The 17062-nt window shown below is 47.7% G+C and overlaps 1 protein-coding gene across 1 annotated transcript in view; it reads right to left on the reverse strand.

Annotated features, from left to right (window-relative positions):
* CCDC6 (coiled-coil domain containing 6) overlaps window positions 1–16277 on the reverse strand; it is a 112432-nt gene extending 96155 nt beyond the window's left edge. The window contains exon 1 of the mRNA XM_070781841.1: window positions 15505–16277. Coding sequence (XP_070637942.1) covers window positions 15505–15816 — 312 coding nt within the window. The 5' untranslated portion in view covers window positions 15817–16277. The remainder of the gene's footprint in view (window positions 1–15504) is intronic.
* Between the last annotated feature and the right edge of the window lie 785 nt (window positions 16278–17062).

Genomic DNA, 17062 nt, shown 5'->3' on the forward strand with positions numbered 1-17062 from the left:
AGACAACAATCCAGCGACATATAGAATCCCAGTTCCTCCTCGAGGGGTATTCATTACAATCTGATACTGATCTTTGAGTTCTGCAAGAACAAAGGCCTCAACCCAGTGGAAGATGGAATGATGAAGTTGACCTATTCTGACCCTCACAACTTCAATGAACTAAAGCTTAGACTTTTGTTAAACCATGCCCCAATTCTACACTGAATCCTCTGCCCCAGCCCCTTCACAAGTATAAATGTTGCTGTTGTTTAGTCGCTAAGTTGTGTCTGGTTCTTTGCGGCCCCATGGACCATAGCCCACCAGGCTGCACTGTCCATAGGATTTTTCAGGCAAGAATACTAGAGTGGGTTGCCATTTCCTCCTTCAGGGGATCTTCCTGACCCAGGGATCGAACCTGGGTCTCCTACATTGGCAGGCAGATAAGATTCTTTACCTTCTGAGCCACCTGGGAAGCCCTGAATATGCATGTACCCTTAGCTTAAAACCTCCCCAGTTTTGCTACTGGGGAGTCGCTGCTTTGGGGAAGATCCCAGGTGTTCTCCTTACTTGCTGCAAATAAATCCTTCCTTTTGTGGATCACTGGCTTGGCTTTGTCTTGTGGCTCAACACCCACTAAGATGTGAAGCCGGTTTTCAGGATACGAAGAAAAAGAAGAATGATCCTTGAGAGGAAACAGAATCTAAGGATTCACTACCCAAGAATACAGACTCTAAGGCAAGGACTGGAGATTATGAATCTAAAAGACAAGCAAACTGTGCTCTAGTCTGAACTCCTGCAAGGAATTTCATAGACCCTCACAGCTGCACCTGGTCACAGAAATACAGCACAGTGGTTCAGAACAAGGGCTGCCAATCCAATGACTCTGGCAAGGTACCTCCCTCTACCTCTGCTCTCCCAATCTGTAAATTTGCACCAACTGTGCCCTGTGGCTTTGTTTCAAGAGCTCAACTCGTGAAGGACTGCACGCTGGCTGCATCAGTCATTATCTGCAGCAGAGCTCAGCAGTCTCAAACCCAAGTGCCATCAGGGCACAAAATGAATCAGCCTGAGAAGCTGACAGGGAGGTTTGCCCAAGGCAGGCGAGAGCATCCGTGCCGTTCCTTCCTTAAGACCTCTCTTTTCAAGGGCTTTCCAAACTACTCACCTGTGGGCCAAAGGCAGCCCGCCAGCCTGCAACCCCTGAATTCTCAACAAGCCTTCTCAGCAAACCGAGACAAAAACCAAGGCCCTGAAAGGATGTGTGTGTGCTGCCTGGCCCCCCAGTAAGGCCAAAGGGTCCCATTCTCCCTGAGTCACTATAGGCTCAGAAGGAAAGGAGAAACTGAACAAGAGGGTCGGTAACATGCAGCCAAATAAAGGGAGCTACTTGAGACGTACGGTCAAAGACGGCTTCCAGGGAAAAAGAAAAAAGGAAGCTGCTAGAGGAAGGGCAGAAAAAGTGAAAGCGAATTCAGAGCAGCTTGAGGAAGGAGAGGAGGTGACACCCTGAGAAGACCCAAAAAGCTACACCAGGTAGTCCAGTGGTTCAGACCCTGTGCTTCCACTGCAGGGGGCATGGGTTTCATGCCTGGTCAGAGAACTAGGATCCTGCATGCCGGCGGCACAGCCAAAAAAAAACCAAAACAAAATAGCCACACTAAAGGAGAGGACAGTGGGCTGGCTTCACAGGGGAGGAGAGGAGGAAAAGGAAGACAGGCAAGAAGCAAACCCACCATCACTGCATAAAGGCAGAAAAGGAAGATACTGAACACGTCCTGAGGGCTCCCATGAGCCTCATCAGGTATCCCTCAAACCTGAGTTCTGAGAGACCATGAACCCTTCTGAGAGAAGATACGGTGGCTTAGGGGTCACATAAGATGCCATGTGATCACAGAGGGAGGCCGGAGCAGAACTGAGATTTTTTTTTTCTAAATCTTAGGGTTTCAGGATTTCCAGGTGAAATACAAGATGCCCGGGGACTTCCCTGGCAGTCCAGTGGTTAACACTGTATACTTCCAATGCAGGAGGGTCAGGTTCCACCCCTGGTTGGGAAACTAACATCTCCCATGCCAAGAGGCAGGGCAAAAGAAAACAAAACAAAAAATCAAGAACCCAGTTAAGTTTGCATTTCAGACAAATACTACAAATAATTTTTTTAGTACATATATATTCCATTTAGTACATATATGTTCCACAGTGGGAACACATATACCCTAAGAAACTACTCATCATTTACCTGAAATTTAAACATGGCTCCTCATCTTGTATTTTTGCTGAATGTGGCAACCCTATCTGGTTTCCGAGTCTTCATTATACCAAGCTGTCTCCAAGAACCCCGGTGTGGAAAAATAGAAAAGAGTTAATGAATAAAAGGAAAACAGGGATGATTCACACAGACAGCCTTATGGAGGATGCTAATCTGCAACACATCAACTTAAAGCTAAAGAACAAAGAAGGGGGAGCAGTGGAACCCATGGGAATTTGAGAACAGAATGCACCGGACTTATGAGAAGCAGCGCAGCCTACTGGCTTTTAAGTGTGGGCTGGCAGGTGGACCCCAGGTGCCTCTTCACATCCCCATCAGGTTCCAAGTACCCAGAGCTGCAAGGCACGGGGCCAAGAAAGAAGCACACAAATCAGGGATTCAAAGTCATCAACGCTGATCTCCTTCAACCTGAAAGAATCTGACAGGCAGGCCCCCCAAGTGGTCTAGGAAGAAGGCAGGGAGAAACCAAGAGACCCCAGCAGCCTTGGCTGAAGCAGACAGGTGAGAAAGACGGAAGGGCACTCCTGGCTCCCAGAAGGCTTACTTCAGCTTGTTTATGACTTCCTGAAATACACCGACTGTCTTCTTGCCCCCTCTCATGACAACAAAAGCCTTCATACCAGGCCACTAAAAGCCCAACAGTGCCCTGGTGAAAAGCACGTTCCTTCAACCTTCACGAAACCCCTAGGCTGCCACTGCTACCGCTACAGAGACAGCCAGAGGTGACAGACAGAAAACCAGTCCCACCGCAGACCTCCACAGACCCGCCCTGGGCTCCCAGGCCACGCAGTCCCTCCAGCACAGGGGCACTGCAAGCCTGCAAAGGCGGGCAGCTTCAAAGAGTCCTGTTGTGCTTTCTGTGCTTCAGAGCAGCCGCTAAGCAGGAGTGGAACGCATGTCTCGCCATCAAAGTCCACCCTCTGGAACCCACACCCCCGTGGAAAAGGGTCAAAAGTCACACAACAGAGAAGCAGGCTGTCTGCCTGCTGCCCACGGCGCTAAAGGCAGAAAACTGGGCAAAGGTGCACATTGGGTCTTTTTTCATGAAATAATGGAAAGAGCCCGACAACCGGCCTAAAGAAAAAATGGGTCTTTTAGGAAACTTGATTGCCTCTCATTACTTACGCACAGCCACACAGGTCAGTTTTATCCTGACTCATCAAACCCTAGGAAATCAGCCCAGCTCCCAGGCATCCCCAAGCACCAGAAAAACACAGGCCCTGAGAAGTCAGACTGCACAGCTCCCCAGCCTGAGGTTTCCAGAGAGATCGCCCCCTCTCAGCAATTCAGACGTTTTTTTGCACCATCATATTACATATAAACAGGGTTATCAAGAACACTTTTGATTCTGAAGCACAGTTTGGAGAACAAGAGAAAGTATGTATGTACATTTGTGGGGTGGGTGTTTACGAATCATCTTTAATATTATTTTCTACAAGAATAACTCACAAATTATCAAAACACTTTGACGTGCACTGTTTCATCTGATCCTCGTAATGACAGTGGGTGGAAGCAAGACTAGTATTAACCCTAGAGACTATGGTTTTACCAGGTGAGTCCATGGAGGCTCAAAGGCTCCGAGGGCAGCATAACGAACTACCAATGTAGCCAGAACCTCAACTGGAAGCCACATTCCGTAGGGCCCGTGCTGCCTCCCAATGTCCAGTGATCAACACTAGGGAAGGAGGCGGGGCTACGCAAGGGGCAAAGCTAAGCCAAAGGCAATTCCACAGTGGAATACTGCACAGCTGCTGCAAAGAACCACTGCCACAGGTAACACGGACGCTGTTTAACGTTCGTCAATGTAGGAACTAGGATGTGAAACCAGAGAATCTGCATGCATACAAAATACATTCTGTATAAAGCTACTTACAATATAAAGTTCAAAAAGAAGCACAAAATTAATCCACAGAGTTAGAAGTAAGAACAAGTCACTCTGGGGGTGTGGTGTGAGTGGAACAGAGTACAAGGGAACTTGGGGGGGGTGTTTGGGGTGCTGATACTAGATGCATCTTAAGTGGGGTAGTGATTTACACTGGTGAATTTCCGGGTAAATTCACTGAGCACTTTTGCATCAGTTTGTGCATTCAAAGCTTGGAGACTTCATTGCAGTGGTCCCCAACGTTTTTGACACCAGGGACTCGTTTCGTGGAAGACAATTTTTCCACAGGGCCGGGGTGGGGTGGGGTGGGGGGTTGGTCTGGGGGTGATTCAAGCGCATCACATTTACTGAGCACTGTGTTTCTAATCTAACGCTGCTGCTGTGAGTCCATGGCTGGGAAGCTGGGGGCCCCTGCTTTACTGTATGCTATACTCCACTAGCGAGTTTAACCAAAGTAAACCTGGACAGCCCCCAAATACATTCCATGAACTTTACTGAGCAGTGGCTGTGCTAAGACTGTGGAAAAAGGCAAATGATGCTTCAAATGGCAAGGTTTTATATGCTGGTCAAGCTACCGTCACAGACGACCTGGCTCAAATCACTGTCCCGCCGCTCCCGGCACCACCACCAGGACTCCGAGGCTGTTCCACCTTGTTTCTTCATCCAGGACACAGAGGAAGCAAAGGGGTTGCAGTGAGCATCAAGTGAGGCCCTGAACGTAAGGTGTTTTAGAACCGCGCCAGGCATAGAGCGAGACCAAAATACCGAGCTGTTATTACCATGGGATAAGACAGATCATCTTATAGATGACAACACAGTTTAGAAGGAAAACACAAATGTCTCCACTAAGCAGCCAGAGCAGATTTTGAACATCCAGAAACGTTCCAACTGTTTCCCCGTCCCTGCCCGTTTCTGTCATCAGCCCCCAGAAGGGACCCAAGAACAGAGGCAGCCAGGCCCTGCTCACCACCCCCCACTTTCCTTTCTTTCCCCACATTGATGAAAGGCCTCCTCCTTCCACCACTCCCGCCTGCGCCTAGATGAACTTCATCTTTAGGTTCTCATTTCTACACCACCTCCTGAGACAGAGCCCTCCGTGACTGCCGCCCCTCTCCCGGCCTGAGTCAGGGGCCTTCCACCAGCTCTCCTCGCAGCTGCTGTCCGTGGCGCATGCTGTCCGTGGCGCACTGCCTGGCATACAGCGGGTGATCAATACAGTGGCTGAAAAAAATCCACTCCTCTTGTGCTCGTCAGACTATTTTTAAGTAGAGGTTATACCTTAAGTATAAAGAGACTGGTTCCAGCCTTGGATGAGGCGGAAGAGCGGAGGAGGGGGGCCCCCATGGCACAGCTATCAGCAGAGGTGGCACAGTCTGCAGTAACACGAGACAGGGTAAGGGGTGCAACAGACCCAGACCCAACACTGGAGGCCAGTCAGTCAGAAAGTCTGCACACCCCACGCACTGAAGGCACCCTCTTTATCGTTGTTTCTTTTCCAAAGCAGAGAGTTTGCAACCCTGGAAACACTCCCTGAGGCCTGGGCTGGCATCCTGGGAATGTGCGGCGGGAACGGGGCAGCCCTGACTACTCTAAATGAAGGAACACGATAGTGTGGGAACACAGCTAAGAGAAAAACGCCCCCAACAGGATCAAGACACAACTGTTCATAACTTTGTTTATGGGTAGCCTTGTGCTTAAACTCTGAGGTCAGAGTTCCCATTCTAGCCACAGGTCCTCAGGCAAGTTGTAGAAGGTCTCTGGGTGTAAATTTGCAAATCTGTAAGGCTACACATCAGAGGTGCGGATTAAATCAGGATATAAGTAAACCCCTCCCAACAGTACCCACGCCACAATAAGCACCGGGTAAACATGGGTGGTTGTCATAGCAACTACTTGCAAGTAGTTCAATGCTGATAAGGAAGAATTTCAAGCATCTTTTTTCTTTTTCAGACTTTCTTAAAGGATGGTTTATCTGCAATGCTATCAAGGAAATTAAACATTAGATTTTTTTTTTCTTAATGGCAAACATCATCTACAAGGTGCTAGGGCTAAATCCTTTTCCTTTCCCAGAAGACAACCTTTCCCTGTGCATTAGTCCCTCCCCAGTTCTCCACATCTGGGTGCCCCCTCTGAGAGCAAATTCAGACCTATGGCGTGGAGCCTAGAGCTAGGGTACCATATGTTTGCTGAATGACCAAAAAGAACCAGATACGGATTAGCCAGGAGGCAATAACACTTGAAGTTGGAGCAAGATATCAACCAGCATTTTAATTAAAGCTTTAGGTCCTAATTCACAACTTCAACACTAAGACAAGAAAAAGCAGCTAGCTGCTTTTGCACACCAGACTCCATTTTTCCTTTAAAAATTAAAAAAAAAATTTTTTTTTCAAGTAACTAGAAATAGAGGTTACCAGGGGCTGGAGGTAGGAGGGAAATGAAGAGTTACTGTTTAATGTAAACAGTTTCTGCTTGGGATGTTGAAAAAGTTCTGGAAATGCATAGTAGTGATGGTGGCCTAACACTGTAAATCTAACTAACGTCACTGAATTGTACACTGAAAAATGGTTCAAGGGGCAACACTTATATTGTGTATATATTACCACCAAAAAACGTCATTGTATCTTCAGTACTTCAAAATGATAAGCTACATGCGCTCAAGGTTTAAAATGATGTGAAACAGTTAATAACGTTTTTCAAAAGACATGGTACCTCACCAGGTAGTCACCTGGACCGAAAGAAGTCCAAACTGCTACTTTATAGCATATACACTTAAAACTGTACTCTGGTTAACAAAGACTTTAAAATCATCTAGCCGATTTTTTTTCTCTCTCAAATTTTTGTGTTTCTATAATCAGAGGTTACTAAACGAAGCAGAGGCACAATGCTTTGACTCTAAGCAAATGTCTTTGTTTAGATAAATTAAGGCCTGCCTAGTGAAGAACCAAAAAAAAACCCAAACAAAAAAATCTCAATAGAATAAGTTATTACTTGAGTTAGTGTATTAAGATAACTGGGAAAAAAAAAACATTGTTTATATGCAAATAATTTCATATGTTGAGAAGCTCTTTCTATAATTAAAACACCAAGTAATTTTTCTCTCAGGACTATTTTTTTTTCTAATTTTATTTTATTTTTAAACTTTACATAATTGTATTAGTTTTGCCAAATATCAAAATGAATCCACCACAGGTATACATGTGTTCCCCATCCTCTCAGGACTATTTTAGCCCTTCTAATTCATTCTCAAAATCCTTGACTGCCCAAGACTCAGCTCACTAGTGAAATAAACATGGGAAGGGTTTAATGCAGGTAGTAGATTTCTAAGAACTTTCCTCAGCCTCACCCTTAGCCCATGCTGTTTTCCTTCTCTCACTTTCCTCTTTCCTTCTATGGAAAACTTTTTTGAATTATGAGCTACATCTGTCTGGCTAAATATCCCAGCTCTGCTACTCAGTACCGAATGGCCTCATCTGATCCCAAGTGGCCCGAGATGCCCCGGAGGGTGTTAACCCGCTCACTCGGGACACACACCTGGCACCCATGGAGGCTGGTCTGATCTGGAGCAGATGCGTGTGCAAGATTATCCCATCCATCAACACTGCTTTTTTACAAAACCGGAGTTTGCAACTGCCCATAAACTAGTATCTCTAATCCATTTTAACCTTAAGAAGGCTTTGTTTTCACAGTTTCCATTAAAGAGTTAAGAAATTTGGTCTATCCAATAATGTCTGTGTAAGGAAAGTGGGTGGGCCCCGGAGTGTAATAGGAATAGATGAAAAAACCACCCAGATAATTTCTGTCTATGGGCAGATGTAAATTATGAAATTAAAAACATCACTGACATTTCTTTTCAATCATCACCACATTAAAAGAAAATTAAAAACAAACAAAAAGCCTTTCGGTGCCACCTGGATACAGACAAATTGAGCAACAGTTCTCTCCATCGCTGCCTTACAAAATAAACTCTAAGCTAATTAAACTGTGAGTGAATACGACACATTGTTTCCCTTAAAGGTATTCACCATAAGAGATGAACTTTATTTTGGAAGGTGGAAGGTAAGCCAGCCCTCCCTGGAACCTTGGCACCTGTCAGCCTGGACCGCCTTTCTGGCTTCCACTTGTATGTTGGTTATTTCCGCACCTCACAACTCTCTGGGCTGCAAAGTGCTGGAGAGGGAAGGCCAGTTCTCTCTGCTCTGAATTCCCTGCCGCAACCAGCCAAGGCCAAGCTGAACACCAGTCAAGTGCAATCCTGCTGGAGAAGCCCTTACATTCCTTCTGGGTATTTTGGAGCATCTGACACCCGGTAGGCAGTTCCCAAGTACTTGTAGGTTGAATCCTGCCTATTGTAGGCTGTATTTATGACTCGTCATTCTGTGCCTTACTGAAGAGGTGAAAATTTCCCAGCGTTAAACAAGTGAGTATCAAAATGAATTTTAAGCACTAATCTGCACCCCATGCCTCAGATCTAGGGATGAATAATAATAAGGGGGTGAATTCATTCTAAACAACCATCAAACTATTAATCCTTTGTTAGTTCTCCCTAAAAAAGAACACCTACACAAAGTGATATTTGCAATTTATGAGTTGGAGCACTGGGATAAAATCCATAGCTGTGGGCTTGACAAGCATAAAAGGTAAGAAAATCTGATAGCCTTGGGGAGGTAGGAAGAGTCTGCAAGTTAATACCTCTCCAAGATCCTGACTATTAGAAATACTTTTCAGAGCATTCGTTTCACTGTCAGGAAAATTTCAACCACCACTGAGCAGGAACACCCTGAACCTGTGATCGCCAGCTCTGACGATCATTCAATCCATCTATTAATAAAAGCAACTAACTGCCTATGATTGAAAACAAAAAGCAACACCTAACCACTGAGGGACAAAGTACATGAGGGAACAAAGAAGGTGACCTTACTCCTTCCTCAACCTGGCTGTATGAATCCAAAGGCTCAGATCAGCATTTCTAGGAGTAAATGCTGCAACGCAGGATTTGAGGAAGAAGAAAACAAGAATGCAAGTATACATTGTGTGACACTATCAACCCCCCCAAAATCCACTCTGCAAACCACACACGGAAATCCACCAGGATTCAACAAATCTCGCCGTCCTGTTTGCAGGTACCGCCCCAGTTGGAGCTTCAGGTGCCCGCTATTTGCACTGATACCTCCTCGCTGTGATGGCCCACAGACTGTTTTCCAGAAGCAACCATGGGGCATTTCAACATCAAATAAGGCTATGAGGAATGCCTGGAGTGACCTGTCACCATCAACAAAACGGAAGTGGCAAATGTGAACCCCTCCAACAGAGCCCTTTCTCCTCTAAGCCTTGTTCAAACAACCCTTGGAAAAGTGAACCCAAAGACACTGTGTCCCCTTTTAGAGGTGAAAACGTTATCACAAATGCCTAGGTATGAGCTCCAAGGTTGCCCACAATATCACCCATAACCAGAAGGCAAAGGTTTGGGACACACACTAATTGAGGTGGCCCCCCAAAGTATACAGTGTATCCATTCATCCATAGAAGGATGGTGAAGATGGTGTTTGCTGTTGTTGCTGACACAGTTAGGAGAGCAGCTCTAGGAGCACAAGGATTGGAGAGTCTTGGCTCCCTCGCCCAAGAGAAAACAAAACAAAACTTCATAACTTAATGCCTCTGAGGTCAGCCCAACATACTCTTGTGTCTACTGCATGCCAGACACTGAAGAATGGACGTGAACAAGGCAAATTCTGCTCCCAAAGGAGAGACCTACATGCTGGGGGTCTGGAGAGGAAGCGGTCTCATGAATGGGCAACTAACCCAGCGTGTGGCTGGCAAAGAGGCGGTACTAGTGCACACAGAGGTCAGAAGGAAGTACAGTCTGTTTGGATTTACAGGTTGAAGGGTAGGGAAGGACATTTAAGGGCAAGGAGGTACATCTTAGAGAAGCCAGAGAAACCTACTGAGATTCAGGAGCCGGCAGTTCAGTAGAGTGAGAGCTTTGAGAATGTGAGGGGTGTGTCTCTGAAGCAGGCAGGGGCCAGATCACAGAGAGCCTGGTAAACCACAGAAAGTTCACGGAGCCAGAGGGCAATGGAAGCCATTGACAGTCTGAGCAATCAACAGTCCCTTCAGATTTCGGCTCCAGCCCAGTGTCTCTGGTCTTGAACAAGAGTCAGCACAAACCAGATACTGGTGCTTCTCTGAACTATTCCCCATCCTCAGCAAAATAAATAAAAGCCCTAGAAAAGACTGTCTTGACCTCCTCTACACTTTTGTAGGGCTTTGTAAAAAATCAAATACAAAGAGATTATATGAAACACACAGAAGAAATCTAAGAATAGCCTCTGTAAGAAGACTGGATTTGTGTATAATCAGACCTAACTGTGAGGTCATACTTTTCTCAAAGTTGCACCTAAAGTTGGGTGCTTTCACTAGAATCTAAGGGGGAAAAAAAAAATTAAGGCAAGGGGAAAAAAAAGTCACACACTACCCCTTTTTATAAGGGCAATGTTGATCTGACAGCTTCATAATCTGCCAAAACAAAGTCTTAAGAAATGGAAAATAGTGTATTGGGCTTCCAGAGTAAATAATCCGAAATCCACAACGTTAACTATATGGTGGCTTTTATTGGTTAATGAAATTGTTACACTGTTGGTATTTAAAATAGCCAAGTTTTCTAATCTAAATGCCATACCAACACATTTTTCTTCTATAACTTCAAAAGATCTTTGTATTCCTTTATTTCCCTCAACTTCTATAATGAAAGACGAACTTTATAGATAGAGAAAGACACTTAAATTCTAGTAATTTGTCATGGGCCTTTACTTCCAAACCAAACACATGGCAAAGGTCTGAACTGGTCCAGAAAACACACCTTGGTGAACCAGCATCCCAGGAATAAGACCCTGCTTATACTTGGAGAAACTAGTCCAGAACTTAGAAGCCATTCAATTACTGCCCACAATTACATTTCATCTTCCCAGAGACCGCGACCCCTGGATTCCTCTATGTTGACTCAGATAATCTCCTATTACATTTTAACCCACAGGACAAGTCAGAAAGATCAAGCCTAACATCTGAAAGCTACTCAACAGTGTAACTGAGCATTTTTTGTTTTGTTTTGTTTATTTTCTCCACTCCAAAGAAGTAGTTATGATTGATAATCACCAGTCTGGCTCCACTGCTGATTTACTGGGAGAAATTGGATAATCACTCAAAACATTCCATTCCACCCCTAACCCAAATAAAACACACCGGGGAAAGCTGTAGCAGTGGACACTTGTAGACAAGGATGAAGGGCCTTGTACAGTTGATTCTTCCCCACAGATGTGGAGAATACAGACCATGAAACCGATCCTTTATTAAAAGGGTAGCTTGACTAGAAGAAGCACCTACATACCAAAAGAGATAGAAATGACTGCTGGTTAAGAACTTCTATTAGCCTTTGGACTTGGCTTAAAAAATGAGGGCCCAATAATGAGATATCACTACGCACCTACTAGGATGGACAAAATCCAAGACAGATAACACCCAAAACCAGCAAGGACGTGGAGCAACAGGAACTCTCATCACTGCTGGTGGGCATGCAAAATGGTACATTTTGGCATGTTAAGTTTGTTAAGTTTGGCAGTTTCTTAACAAAATGAAAATATTTTCACCATACTACCAGCAATTAGCTCCTCCCTACTTACCCAAATGAGCAGAAACCTTCTGTCTACCCCAAAATGTGCACACAGAAGTTTACTGCAGGTTTACTCATAGCTGCCAAAACTTGGAAGCCACCAAGTCAAGTCCTTCAGTAGTTAAATGGATAAGTAAGCTGTGGTACAGCCAAACAAATATCACTGGATGTTAAAAAGAAAAGAGGGACTTCCCTGGTGGTCCAGTGGTTAAGAATCCGCCTTCCAATGCATAGGACATGCGTTCAATCCTTGGTCAGGGAACCAAGATCCCACACGCTGCAGGGCAGCTAAGCCGGAACCTCAACTAGAGAAGCCTGCGTGCTGCAACAAAGACTCAGCGTAGCCAAAACAGAAAAAAGAAATGAGCTACCAAGCCATGAAAAAGCAGGGAGGAAACTTAGATGTATCTTACTAAGTGAAAGAAAACCATCTGAAAAGCCTACAGATTGTATGATTCCAACTATATGACTTTCTGGAAAAGGCAAAACGGGGACGACAGAGGATGAGATGGTTGGATGGCATCACCGACTCCGCGGACATGAGCTTAAGCAAGCTTAAGGAGTTGGTGATGGACAGGGAAGCCTGGCATGCTACAGTCCATGGGGTTGCAGAGAGTCGGTTACGACTGAGCAACTGAACTGATGGAAGACAGAAAAAAGACTGGTGGTGGCCAGGGGTTAGTGAGGGATGAAAAGGCTGAGCACGGGGGATTTTTATGGCACTGGACCTGCTTTGTACACTATCATGGTGCCACAAGTCATTGTACACTTGCCCAAACCCATAGAATGTACACCACCAAGAGTGAACTGTGTAGACTTTAGGTGATTATGTTGCTTCAAAGTTGGTTCATCGGTTTAACAAATGTACCATTCAGGTGGGGGATGTTGATAATGGAGGAGGGGAAGAAGGGCAGGGAGTATTTGGGAAATCCTGGTACCTTCTGCTTAAGTTCGTTGCTAACCTAAAACTACTCCCCCTCACCCAAAAAAAAGCAACACCTCTCTCTTCCCAGGGTGTAGCTGATCAGCAAGGTACCTTGCTGAATACGTTCAAGGAAAAGACATCCACAATCACCTTCTGTGCTCAAAAATATTAAAGTTAATATCATAATTAGAGAAACTAGTAAGAGCCATGAAGACAAATATAAGATTCTGGTACCATCTTCTCTTCAAATAAAATTAGTGAGAAATCTACCAAGGCCTTCACTTAACTGAATATTTAAGTCTTTTCACAAACTTCCTGGATTGCTAGCAGCAAATTTCATGCAGCTTAACTTTGACACAGACTATGGCAGTGTTGCACATTAGACGGAATCCTTACATCCACAGACTTACTTCATGTAGTCACACACATTTTTCCTCCCAAATTACAAACCCTAAAGGTCAAACCCACTCACCACAATCTGTGTCCTAAGTCAGTCAACTCCAACAGAACCCTCAAAGGAATCTCTACTCTGCATTTGCCTGAGTAACACCTGCCAGGTATCAGGGAACTCAATAAACCACAAGCACTTTTTATTTATCTCCCTGAATATATTCATCAGAGATTAAAGAATGGAGAGGTTTCTGGTACCTATAGGCTGTCATCCAAAGCAATTCTAAAATTTGACTCAGTGAGGCCTCAGAAGTTTTCACAAAGCATATTTGGTGAGATGTCAGTTTTAGTTGAGGGAAGTTAGTTCCAAGGAAGCCACCACCTCGCACAACTCTTCATGCCAAGTGTTCAGTGGCCTGTGATCTTACACACTAGGAATGAATGTGACTGTGTACAATTTACAGACCTACTTTTAATATGGTCAAGTGTCAAACAGCTAACCCTTTCACAGTCTCTCCACCCCGCCATCCTCCTTCCCAAACAAAAACAGCCTGAATTGCTCACAGTATGCAAGAAGCCAGAGGTTCCATTTTATGCAAGTTTTACAACTTTCGGTGGTTCACATTCTCCAAGAGACCAGACTCACCCTCTCATTTACTAACTCCAATCTTAAATAAACTGCTTCCACCAACTTCCCCCTCTTCTCAAACCTCCACTCACCAAAGACATCTCTCTCAGCCAAGAAAGCTTCAGAAAAGGCTTGGAAGTGGCTGCCTCTGCAAATTCCTCCCCATCCTACCAAAAGGGCACTTCAAGAACTTTACAGTCTGAATATTGCTCCGATGCCATTCACCAGAGCTGGATCGGAGCATGCGGGGTGTCTTTCAGCAATCGATTTCTATTTCGGCTGCCCATCCCAATGAAACTTTGGTGAAAACCTGCTTTCTAAGCAAATTCAGAATGCCATCCAGTCCCCAAGTGCAAGCCAGCAGAGGGCGGGGGGTTGGGTGGGGTGGGGGGAGGGGGGGTGGTTGGTGGATACACACAGTCCATCCTCCACTGAAGACTTTTTTCTGGTACAGGGACATCCTAAACTTGCCGCATTTCCTTTGCAGAGTTGTGATCTTCCATCCATCCCCGAATGCACGATTTTTTCTCCATCTGAAGGTTCAACCTAATCAGCTATTGTGGAGTAACTATGGCAATTCATCCCCTTGCTTTCTTGACATTTTCCTCTCTCCTCCTGGCTGGGAAACTGTTTTGATCTCAACAGGGTTGCCAGTATGGGGATTCTGCATGTCAATGATGTGGCTAGCCGGCAGGGATAGTAGGTGAGAGCACACGTTGTACTTTTCCCAGTTATGTTTCGCCTCATCACAGCTAATAGTGGCCTTTCCAAAGGCCTGCTACACGAGAAGGACCTACACACCTAATCTTATCCTCTTTGGGGGAGCCTCCGGGGACCAGGTGGAAAGAGAACAGACAGCCCGTTCTCCCGTCAAGTATCTAGACGCCGAACCAAAATATCCCCCAGACAGACACTCCACCGCCAAGGAAGCAAACACACGCAAAAAAAAAAAAAAAACAAACACCAAAAAACAACAACTCCCTCTTGCTCGGCGAAGGAGTCAGTCGATTCCCTTCACCCTGGTTTCAGCCGGTCCAGGCTTCATACCCTTCGCTCCGTCCAAGCCGGTGTAAGATGCTGCATTCTCCCAGCAGTACACGGCCGCCGCCACCCCCCACCCAGGGAAAGGACTTCCAACGGAGGTGGGAGCATCAGCTCCGGTACCCGCCCTTCCCTCTCGATCCTGGCCAGAAAAACTGCACTTCCCGGATTCCCGGCCACTCTCTCCCGCCCCCTCCCCGGGCGATCCAGCTAGCGCCGTTCTGATGCCAACCAAGTGCCCAGCCCAGCTGCACACCCCCCGCACCCCCGGCCAGGCCCCCGGAACAGGCCCCGGCTTCCTGCCTCTCCCTCAGCGTAGGACTCCCCGATTCTGGACGCACCCCTCAAGCAAACTAGGACTGAAAAAAGTCCCACCCCGCCCCCCCCTCCCCCAGCCACGCCGCCAGCTTCCAGCTCCTCCCGGAGGAGCCTCCTCCCCCAGGGGCGACAAGGGAACGTGGGGGGTGGGGGTGGGGTGGGGGTGGTCCCAGCAGCCTCCTCCCGCACCCCGCGAGGGGCCTGGACCCCGGGGAGGGCAGACCCGCGCGGCTCCGAAGGGACACCTCCCACTCCCTCCACCCTCTGGGGCCGGCGGGTCTTGGCAGCGAGTGTGCTCGCTGCAGGTCATCGGAAGCCTCGAAGAGCCCGGGGGCTGCCCCAGGTCGGGAGGCAGCATCTCCCAGGGGCGGGCGGAGGTCAGCACCGCGGCGCACCCCGGGGGGGCACTCACGATGGTCACGCTGGCTTTGCGCAGGTCGCGGTTCTCCTCCTGCAGCGCCTTGCACTTGAGTTTGTAGGTCTCCAGCTCGATCTTGAGCACCTTGTTCTCCTGCTGCAGCGAGGCCAGGCGGTTGGTGAGCTCCTCCAGGCGGAACGGCGAGATGACAATGCCCCCCGACTTCCCACCGCCGCCGCCTCCTCCGCCGCCACCACCGCCGCCGCCGCCGCCCGAGGTCGACGAGCAAGACGACTGCATGGCGGCCGAGCTACCGCTGTTGCCCCCCGCCCCGTCCGTGTCGCTCTCGCTGGCGCTGTCCGCCATGGCCGCGGCGGGCTGAGGAGACGCGGAGGAGGAGGAGCAGGGAGGCGGCGGCGGCGAGGGCTGGGCTGCGAATGAGTGGGCGCCGGGGCGAGCACAGGGGAGCGCCGAGCTGGGCGCCTGGCACCAGGGCGCAGACTCGGAGCGGCGGCGAGAGAAAGAGAGGGAGCTTCCCGCTGCCAAGGGACCTCCTCTGCCAGAGAACAGAGACCCCGCCCGGGCTCGGGCAGTATTGCACTGGGGCTCGCTCCAGCCGGGCCTGGCGCGCTCGCTAGGCCGCTCGGCTAAGCCGGCGGAAAGCTCGGAGACTCGCCCGCCGCCGCCCTCCTGGCGTCCCCCGGCTGGCTGGGGACGCGCTGGCCGGACCCGGGCGGGAAAGCCAGGCCAGCCTCCGCACCAGCCGCTCGCCAACCGCACGTGTTCTGAGGGAGGGCCTCCCAGCCCCCTGACCTAAGCCCGCGGCCGCCCAGCCTCTTCCGGGCTCGCGCCCGCTCCTGGGAAAAAGAAACCTAATGCCCCACTAGCCTCGCAGGTGCTGGGGACACGTGGAAAGGTCAGCCCGGCTCGGGGATCCAGCCCCCGCCGACTCCGTGGCCCCATCTTCCGCTGACCGTGTGTGCTCCTGTCTCCCTCTATCTGTTTCAAACAGACACGCAGCCCTTTTAGTTTGATCTCTCAGTGAGCTTGCCTGGGAAGCTTCGGATAGCGCTCACGGAACAGAAAGTTCCCCTCCGAGGAGCGGAGGAGGGCGACGAGACAGGAGCCACAGGTTAACCTCGTTAAGAAAAGATCTGCAGAAGAGACACACCGCCCTCTTTACTTCTCCTAATAATCCCATAAACCACCCTGCGCTCAATTGTCTAAACGAGGTGCAAGTTTTTTCTTTTCTCTCTGCATTTTGCAGACAATGCCAGGACCTGTTGGGCAATAGGATTAAGACAGTAACATTTATCTAATCCAAAAAGAAAAAAAAGACAAACAATTTTTGTGGATTAAAACATCTCTTTGAAGTGCCAGTTTTCCAAAGCAACTGCAGGCAGAGCATTCTGCTATACGAATAGTGATGAATGCAAGTGGGAATGCAACATAACCATCATTTTCTTTCCCATCATCTTGCCCACTCCTAGAAGACTTAAGTAGGTCAAAACTAAACACAGATTAATTATGCTAGTGTGGTTTAATTCGGGGTTCTAGTTTTAAAGAATAAGTAATTCAAAATCAAAACTTGCATTTCCCTTTCTCCCCTCCC

The sequence above is a fragment of the Bos indicus genome, chromosome 28 (assembly GCF_029378745.1).
Source record: "Bos indicus isolate NIAB-ARS_2022 breed Sahiwal x Tharparkar chromosome 28, NIAB-ARS_B.indTharparkar_mat_pri_1.0, whole genome shotgun sequence".
NCBI lineage: Eukaryota > Metazoa > Chordata > Mammalia > Artiodactyla > Bovidae > Bos > Bos indicus.